The following is a 9382-nucleotide window of genomic DNA, read 5'->3' on the forward strand; positions in this document are numbered from 1 at the left end:
CAGGTGTCCTATCACCTTCTACCTTAAAGCCTCCAGACAGGCTCTCTCACATTCTCTGTTTTGGGTGATGTATCCAGCTGTCTCTGCCCCACACTTCAAGGGTCCCGGGAGTCTATGCCCACATCTGGCTTTTCACACAATTGCTGGGATTCAAACTCGCCGCTTTAGGGTTGCACAACAAATGCTTTTACCCACTGAGCCATCTCTCTGCCCACTTTCTTTCTGTCTTTCCCCTCCCTCCTTCTGCAACCCTGAGGATAGAATCTGTTCTACTTCGGAGCTACACTCCAGCCCCAAACCTTTGTTTTTCCACAGTGAAACGCTGCAGGAGGTCCCTCGACTTTTCCTCAGGGAAACTGATGGAACTGAACAAGGACTACCCTAAGAGAAGGGCCATGTGCATCTTTCAAACTGTCACTCAGAGAAATACTTATTATGAGGCAGGAGAGATGCTTTCAATATAGAAAACTCTGAGATGCAATGTGGTCATGTGACAGCGCTGTCACATGACACTCTCACTGAAGGGTTGTCTTAGTTAGGGTTTTACTGCTGTGCACAGACACCATGACCAAGGCAACTCTTATAAGGACAACATTTAATTGGGGCTGCTTTACAGGTTCAGAGGTTCAGTCCCTTATCATCAAGGCAGGAGCATGGCAGAGTTCAGGCAGGTATGATGGGAATTCTTCATCTTTATCTAAAGGCTGCTAGCAGAATATTGACTTCCAGGCAGTTAGGATGAGGGTATTAAAGCCCATGCCCACAGTGACATACCTACTCCAACAAGGCTACACCTCCTAATAATGCACTCCATCATCAGGGGGAGGGGCTTGGTATGCACACAAAGACATCCCAAGTGTCATCTCTTGGGGCCAAGGTTCTGTTTTCTCAGTATCTATATGTCTTGAGTCTGGGTCAAGAATATGGGGTTTGGAAAACCACTTAATCTCAAAAAGCCAGCATAGGACAAGGAGCATTGTGTGTGTGTGTGTGTGTGTGTGTGTGTGTTTCTTCTACTTTTGGACATACATTCAAGTTGTTCTGTTGAGAGCTAAATACGTACAACTGATTGTCCATTCAGGACTCTCCCAGAACCGGCCTCTCTCATCCAGGCTGCTTTTGGGTGCAAGTCATGGATGCCTGACGGAGCAGCAGAGTTTAAGCGCCACAGCATAAGTATCCTTTCATAGGCTGGTCTATGCGGGATCAGCCCAGCTGCTGCTGATACAGTGGCTAAAACTGTTTCTGGAAAACTGTTTTTCTTCCACAGGTAGCTGCTGCTGGTGGGTACAGTCATAAGTGGCTATCAGAGCCCCTCCCATCACACCCTCAGTCAGCAAGTGTTCCTAAGGACCCTCAACTTTCATTCAGTCGAGGGGTGACATCTTTGCTCTGCTCGCCTTTCCTTTGGTTTACATTTGAGTGGTAGAAAAAAAGCTGCTGAGTGAACCCATCCCCGTGGTCCAGGTGGGCAATGGGAGGCTCTGTGGACTTTGTCACCTAGAGTGTATGTGCGTGTGCTCTGGCTTTGCCTTGAAGACTATCAGCTTCATCTTTTTTTGCTAGTACATTTTACTGTAAATTGTCCCAAAGTCCCAACCAGGTGGTGTCTTCACAGCTTGTTTTAATTATGATTTTAATAACCATTATTTTACATGTCTGGGTGTTTCCTCTGCATGTATGTCTGTGTGCCACATGTGTGCAATGTCCACAGAGACTAGTAGAGGCCACTGGAACCCCCGGAACTGGAGCTACTGATGGTTGTGAGCTGCAATGTGGGTGTTGGGAATCGAACTTGGGACCATTTGGAAGAGCAGACACTCTTCTTCTCAACCTCTGAGCCATCTCTCCTGGCCCCTGACCGACTCTTATATACCTCTTGCTCCTGCTCAACTTACGTCTTTAACTCCAGCCCTTTGGAGACAGAGGCAGATGGAGTTCTGTGAGTCTGAGGTTAGCCTAGTCTACATAGTGAGTTCCAGGCCAGCTAGGACTACATAGTGAGACCCATTTCAATGTTTTAAAAAGCGACTATAGTGTATGACTATGAAGTGGGAGTGGTGGTGGTTTATATGTAGCCCAGCACATGTGTGGCAGTCAATTCTCTCCTTCCATTGTGGATTCCAGGGACTGAAGTGAAGTGTGTGGGGTCAGTGTCATTTTCTGCTGAGATCTCTTGCTTTCCCTCCCTTCTGGTCTCAGGTCGCAGGCTTAGAGGGACTTCTGGCGTATCTTGTTAACTTGCTCTCCCATCCTGACTTCCATTTTCTTCTTCCTTCTTCTCTTTCTTCCTTCCCTCCTTCCTCCCTGGATTTGCACTTGGGGTTCCTTTGTGTCGAGCCTGGTACACAGTCTAGCCAGAGGCCCAGCTATCGGGGATGGATAGAAGGTTGGGTATTCCGACGGGGAAAGCCAGAGTGGTAACAAGTGTTCTGTAGAAGAACAAAACTAGGAAGGAGACTGGGAGTGTGGGCTCAGGGGCTAGAGGGCTGGCTTAGCATGCACAAAGCCCTGGGTTCAATTCCCGCTGCACACACACCTGTTGGTGCAAGGCTTTTGTCATACTAGCACCCTGGAGGAGGCAGGAGGATCAGCAGTTTGAACACTTCAGAAAAAGGGAAAGAAGGACCCTTATATCCTTCAGAAGTCCACTTGTCATGTAATGGAAGTCTTGAAATATCCGACTCTTAGCACTAGTGCACTTTTGAGACAGGGTTTCTCTGTGTAGCCCTGGCTGTCCTGGAACACACTCTATAGACCAGGCTGGCCTCGAACTCATCCGCCTGCCTCTGCCTCCCGAGTGCTGGGATTAAAGGTGTGCACCACCACCGCCCAGCTAGTGCATTCTTTGAGTTATATGGACTTCTATATCAGGGGAGCTTCAGCCCCAAGCCTTCCTGATTCTCCCGGGGGCGAGGACCTGTACCACCTCGAGATGTACTGCCAGCTCTGGCCACAAGATGGCAGTGTTGCTCTTTGTCCGAAGCCCAGAGGCACTTGGGCAGAGCTTTAGAGGCCAGGCCTGGGAGGATCTGAAGGGGACAGCTACCTGTTACTTTAGGGTGGCCAGAGCTCTACACCTCAAGGCCAGGTTAGACCTCCCTTACCACGCTACAGAACCAGGGGGAGAGTCACTTCTGACCTCAGCTTCTTTGTGTATGCATAGAACCTTGGGGGGCCTGCCTGGTACTCCCAGGCCAGGTGAAACTTGGGGATTTGAAGTTGGGCAGGGGTGAGAAGATGCATCTGCTGAGGGAGCTACAGGGTCTCCTGGTTATACTGTCAGCTCCTTAGCTCTTGTGGGCCCTTCAGATCACGGAAGGCTTTCCCTCTGCTTAGAATTTCCATAAATACTCTCAGACACACAGGCTTGGTTGACATGCAGAAATCCTCCCCCAGCACAGGCCAAAGCAGGGGAAGCTCAGAAAGAGTTACACAGAGTCACCCAGCAACTCATGTGCCTTCTCTCCGCCATCCCACAAAATAGACCCCTCCTTCCTCTGCGGTACTACATCATCACCAGCAAGGGTCAGCTCGGGGAGCTTACTCCAGCCCAGCTCTACCTTGGATAAACAGAGAGGTTCTCTAAGATGTGATAAGGCACCTCTGAAAGGAGTGTGTGTGAGGTGGGGGTAAGGTAACAGATGCCTTCCATTACACCTGGGACTTTACGGATCTTGGCTTGTGGCCTGGCTGGGTGGATTCATGCCTGCCTTCCATGCACGATGCCCCTACCAAGGAAGCCATAGAATCCCTCTCTGGTCACAGATCCTAGCTCTTGATGATCTGGTCCAACACACCCTGGCCTCCCTCTGGCTATGGCTACCAGCCTGAGGCATCTGTATCATGGGGCTGCTCTTCACCCCCTATTCCTCAAGAGTAGCAGGCTTGCTGGGTTTCTTTCCTGAGTCATCACCATCCAGCCCAGGCCCAGCACACAGTAGGTGCACAGCTCAGTGATATTCTCCAGTAAAGGAAGGAGAGATAGAAGAGGTGACTGGAGTGGCACCCAGAAGATCCTGAGGCTGGGCAGCATCCCCCACAGTCATGGTCACAGAGAGAGGATACACAGACCCTCCCAAGGAGAAACCTGGAACCCTCGGTCCACCCACTGATACCTTTGCCAGGAGCATGGGAAAGACAGGATTCCTTAAGAAGGAGGGCTTGCAGGCAGAACCGAATTTGTTCTTGGTAACTAACCTGGTCTAACACCCAGGCTCCTGCTTTCTTCTTCTTTTCTTCTTCTTTTAATCGTGGAAGAGCCTGGAGCTGCCTGGGCTAATGAGCCCCTACTAATGAAGTAGGTCCGCCAGCCCCCTCACCAGCTGGGAAGGCTAGAGTGTTCTGATGCTTGCCCATGGAGGCAAATCAGACACCGGGTGATCATGGCTACAGCGAGCATGAGGATGTTCGTTGTCCTTGGTGGATCGGGTCAGGGGTTTCCTGTGTGCATTCCTGGGGGATACCAGCTAGAGGCTGCAGTGACTTTATGTCTCAGGTTGGGAAACCGAGGCTCTTGGAGGCTTATGCGTTTTGCCAGACAGAGCTGGGTTCTCAGCTAAGGATGCTGGGCTGCAGTCTGCATCACCCCATGACCGATTTGAGGTCTGACCCATTTTTCCACGCCAAGCCAGGACACCAGAAACGGGTGGCGGGTTGGGGGTTGGTCTAATTCAGGTGCAGAGACACCACAGCCTCTGGCCTTGCAGCCTGGTGGAGGGAACTTCCAGGGCCTCTCAGAGAAGCGCTTTTAGAGCTTTCCTGCTTCAACCTGTCTCCGGGACTAGGCTGTGCATGCAGAGGGACTGTAGTTTCTTGGACCCTCTAAGCTGGGACTCGCTTCCCACGCCTGACTGAAGCCTGGCCCACATCGTGGACAGATCGGACGATCTACCCTGGTGGGGAAGTCGTGCCTCCCTCCCCCCTCCTTAGCACTAGACGAGCGCTCTGATCTGCCCGAGGCTGGTAGACGCTCTTGAGGGCCCTCAGGTCACACCACTTCCATCATGTGCCCCTAACCTGAGCAATGTCTCCCTCACAGACGCCTTCTTTGCGGGCTCTTCTGTAGCATGCTTGCCCGTTTCAACCCCGGGGACGCCCAGCGTGGCGCTCCCAACACTCCCTGGGAACCCGTTCCGAACTCTACACGCTCTCTCTGTCCCTGCCCGGCTAGCTATTCGGGTCTCCACAGGCCTTGGCAGCCCTGTGCCCTCCCCTGGGAGTGAGTGACACATCCTGACGCTTAACCACTGGGTGGCCGCCTGGTGTCTTGGCCCCGCGGGGTGGGGTGGGGAGAGGGAAGGACACCTCCCTGCCTCCTCTTTCTCTATTCTTTAACATCTCTGGGTATGTTCCTCCTCTCTCTTCCTCTGCTCCCCGTTCCTCTTCTTCCTCCCTTCCTCCTCTCATCTCCTTTCCTCCCTAACTCGATCCTCCTCCCTCTTCTTCTAGCCCTATTCCTCCTCCTCCTTTTCCCTCCTCCTCCCTCCTCCCTTCCCCTTCTCCCTCCTCCTCCTTTCCTGTCCTCCTCCCTCCTCCTCCCTCCTGGCTGCTCCCCTCCTCCTCCCTCCTCCCTCCCCTCCTCCCTGCTCGGCTCGTTCACTCTCGCGCTGGCTGGAGGGGCGGCCGGCAGCTGGCGCTGGCCGAGGCGGCGGCGGGATGGGACGCGCGCTGGGGCGCAGGAGCCGCGGCGCCGGCGGGGGCCGCGCAACTCCGGCCAAGTGCAGGGCGGGCGCGCGCTGAGCCCGGGCGCCGTCTGCAGCCGGCGGCCGAGCGCGGAGCTGAGAGGTGCGGGAGGCGGCGGCGCAGGAGCGAGCGGAGCCCGGCGCCGGCTCCCGGGAGGACCATGCGGGCCCCGGCCGCGTCGCTCGGGCTGCTGCTGGCGCTGAGCGCGCTCCGCTGCGCAGGTAACGCGGCCGCGTCCCCTCCCCGACCCCGCGCGCAAAGTTGCTGCCTGGGTCTCAAGTCCCGGGCGGCCGCCGCCTCCTGCTCTTGGCGGGTCTGGGGTGCCCCGGGCGGCCCAAACCCCGCGCGCGTCCCCTTTGCCTCCTCTCCAGTCCCAGCTGCCCTTCGCATCCTTTTGGGGGCTCCGGGAGCTACAGGCAGGGCTTCCCGAAATCCCCCTCCTTATGCTGCCCGGCCCCCGGGCCCCCGGGGTCAGCTGGAGATGTAGTGGCCCAGCGTCTGTGGACCGCTGTCCTGTTGTCTGGACACCTGCGGGGCCTGGAGGTCGTCTCGGCTGGCCATGTCTGGCTTGGCTGCAGTTCTTCCCGCGCCTGGTTGCCCCCTGTCTTCAGCCTCCCAAAGCTACCCGCTCCCCTAAGTGGCTCTTGCTGTCTCCCAAGTAGCTTCCGCAAGCAGCCAGGTGACCCCGCCGCTCATCATCTGGGAGCGCGGGTCGTCCCAGCATCCTGACCCGTACGTGGTATAGCAGGACCCGGGAGCGTGGTCCGCGCAGTCACCTAGTGATGTGTAACGTGAAGGTGTTTAGATCCCTTGCCCCGAGATCGGGGAGTCTGGCTCCAGGCTGGCACCTGCGCAGCTGTCGCCTAAACCCCGCGAAAGGGGAAGTCAGAATAGCCAGGTATATGCTGTTTGCAGCCTGGGCTGGAGTTGGCTAGGTTCGGCCACCTCGGTGTTGCTACGTGTTGGTTGTAGAGGAAGCTTATCCTAAAATGACAGTACCCCCCTCCCCCACCCCAGGCAAGTGGAGACAATCCCAAAGGCTGGGAAGAAGCGACAGTCACGAGCCATGTTCATGTGCGTATGAGGGCTGTGTTCTCCAGACCTTTAAAGCCCACGTTTTGGGAGCAGGTAGCTTTAGACTGAGAACATCGCTTCTCATTCCTTAAAACAAAACCTACCGCACAGATACCCAGAACGCGGAAGGAAAAATGCACCCTCAACTTTGCGGCTGCGACTGCCTGGGTGAGGTCGCACTTAGGAGCAAGCCTGGATGCCAACTTGTTTTGAAGGATGACTGTGCATAGACAAAAGTAAATATTGCCTTCCTTCCAGATGGCCTCAAGTGACCCCAAATATTTACTAAGACTTTCCCCTTGGAGAGACGGTGGCCAGCCTCGGACTTTGGCTGGACCCCTGGAGGATGGCTCTGGTCTTAGAGTGGAGGGTTGGTTCTTCCTTGGCGCCGTTAATGAGCAGCCTCGAGCTGCTTAGTTCTTGGCACTCCCCTGCGGGCTGGAGAGGGGCACTGACGGGGGTCCAGGCCATTTCCTCAGAGCGGAAGCTCTGAGGCGCGTTTGCCAAAGTGCACGCAGTTCCTTGGACTTGAAAATTACAGTGTTGTGGCTATTTTCTCTCTCCACGGGGGTCAGCGTTCGCCTGGCTGTGCTCAAAAGCCATTCCGGGCAACCTTGAAGGAGGAAGCTGCCTGTCTCTTGCCTTGTGCCAGAACGAGGCCCCTCACCCTGTCCAGCCCCACCCAACCTGTGCGTGGATGGCTCTAGGAGGCTTGTGGTAGAAGAGAGGATGTGCCCACCCCTGGGAACTCATTCCTGGCCCTCCGAGGAGGTGTCAGTGTAGTGCCGGCTGCAGAGCTTTCTGTGCTTGGGGTCCTCGGTTGCCCATGTCTTCCACCGGTTCCCACCAGGGACATAAAGAGAAACACAGTTTGCTAAGTCTATATTTAGCTCCAAAACAAGGGTGATGTTTCTGAAAGAGCTGCCTACACTTGGTTGGCTGGTTGGGAGTTAACCAGCTTCATCTAGAACTGGCTACATTTTCTAGATCGTTTCTGGACCAGCCTTAGACTGGCTGACCCTGGGAGCGGGGCTTGGCAGAGTTCAGCTGTACCGAGGCGCTCCTATAGCACACGCTCTGTTGCCTGTGCCCTCTTCCTGCGTGGGCAGCTACCCCGGGAAGGAGAGCGGTGGGCGGACTTCTTGGAGCTTCGTGAGGGCTGAAGCATACGGAATTGCACTTGGTTGGAGTCAGCACCAATCCTCCGGCTTAGCGACTAGGGGGCCCCATCATTCAAACCGTGTTTGTTCAGGCTGTGGCTTTGGAAGTTAGTGATGCAGTGACAGACCACGTCCCCTGGGGGAAATTGACAAGCCTTGCTTTGTTGACCCTTGATGCTTTTGTTTGGAGAGGGTGTCAGTGGAAGACGGTGGGTAGGGCTTCCCCCTCCCCCCAGCCTTGCTAGTGACAAGTTTGCGATTGTAGGGACTGCGCTGTTGGTTTGCAAGTCACAGGGCTTAGTCCTGCTCGGCCCCGTGTGTAGTGGTCTATTTGTCCCTCATTACACCACGTCTTGGGAAGGGGTGGCCCTGCGATGTGGGGAAAATAATGCTAATTCCGTCGCAGCCTCCAGTGATTTAATGGCACTGGGGACCTTCCCAGAGTAAATCATCTGGCACCCCTCCTTCAGCCAATGGCCAGAACCGGGAGATGTGGGGGCTTCCTCAGGAGCTCCGCTTTGGTGACTGGAGCCAACAAAGAGCTCGACAGTTGCCATGATCCAGAGGACAAAAAGGAGCCCCTTCTTTGCTGGCTCGGAGTCTGGGAGGGTGGTCTCAGGCAGTAAACTTCTTAAGGGCTCCCTTCCCAGAAAGCCCCGAGTTCTGAGTAGCCTTTTTCTCTCCTGGATCTCAGTTGGAAGGGGGATGGAGAGAGCTCATTTCCCTCCAGGCCTTTGAGGAGGACGAGGGGCGAGGAAGGGGAGGAGGGGGAGAGAGAGGAGGAGGGGAAGGAGGGGCTTAGGTACCACCCGCAGCTCTTGGGAGAAAGTGGTCCAGAGCAGATAGGCGCGCCTCTGAGCACAGCCCTGCTTGCAGGTAGGAGGCTGAGGCCAGCCAGAGGGTGTGAATTTCTGTCCAGCTGGGACTCCTGTCCACTGGCTAAAGCTCTGTCTTCTCAACTCATTGTCTTGGACTTTCTTTTTGTGTATGTACGTGGGGGTGGGGTGGCGTGAGGGGGGTGGAGGGGTGATACAGGGTCTCACTATGTAGCTCCCGGCTGTCCTGGAACTCACTCTGTAGACCAGACTGGCCTTGTATTCACTCCGTAGATCAGAGAGCCGCCTGCCTCTGCCTCCCCAGTGCTGAGATTAAAGGCGGGTGCCACCGTAGCCTGGTTTGCCCTGGACGTCACACACGGGGCTGGGCTGGGTAGAGGATGACGGTGACAGCCCAAGTAGGAATCTGAAAGATAAGGACACCAGTCAGAAGGGTGCTGCTAGTGCTGGCGTTGGCGGGAATCATCCGCTGAGGTCCGGTCCACGTGGCAGGTTCTGGGAGCAAGCGCCTTTGTGGGTGGGTGGGGCTTCTGATAAGTCTATCGGTGAGGCTACTTACCGGGAAGGCTAGGCAAAGGTAACTTCTGTATGCCACGGCGCGTGCACCTTCCCAAATGATACTTAAAA

The 9382-nt window shown here is 55.3% G+C and overlaps 1 protein-coding gene across 1 annotated transcript in view; it reads left to right on the forward strand.

The window, feature by feature from the left end:
- Positions 1-5590: 5590 nt before the first annotated feature.
- The window catches only part of LOC116068454 (transmembrane protein 132B), a 337983-nt gene continuing 334191 nt past the window's right edge, over positions 5591-9382 (forward strand). Inside the window, exon 1 of the mRNA XM_031338009.1 lies at positions 5591-5906. Coding sequence (XP_031193869.1) covers positions 5846-5906 — 61 coding nt within the window. The 5' untranslated portion in view covers positions 5591-5845. The remainder of the gene's footprint in view (positions 5907-9382) is intronic.

This window comes from Mastomys coucha, unplaced genomic scaffold, assembly GCF_008632895.1.
Source record: "Mastomys coucha isolate ucsf_1 unplaced genomic scaffold, UCSF_Mcou_1 pScaffold22, whole genome shotgun sequence".
NCBI lineage: Eukaryota > Metazoa > Chordata > Mammalia > Rodentia > Muridae > Mastomys > Mastomys coucha.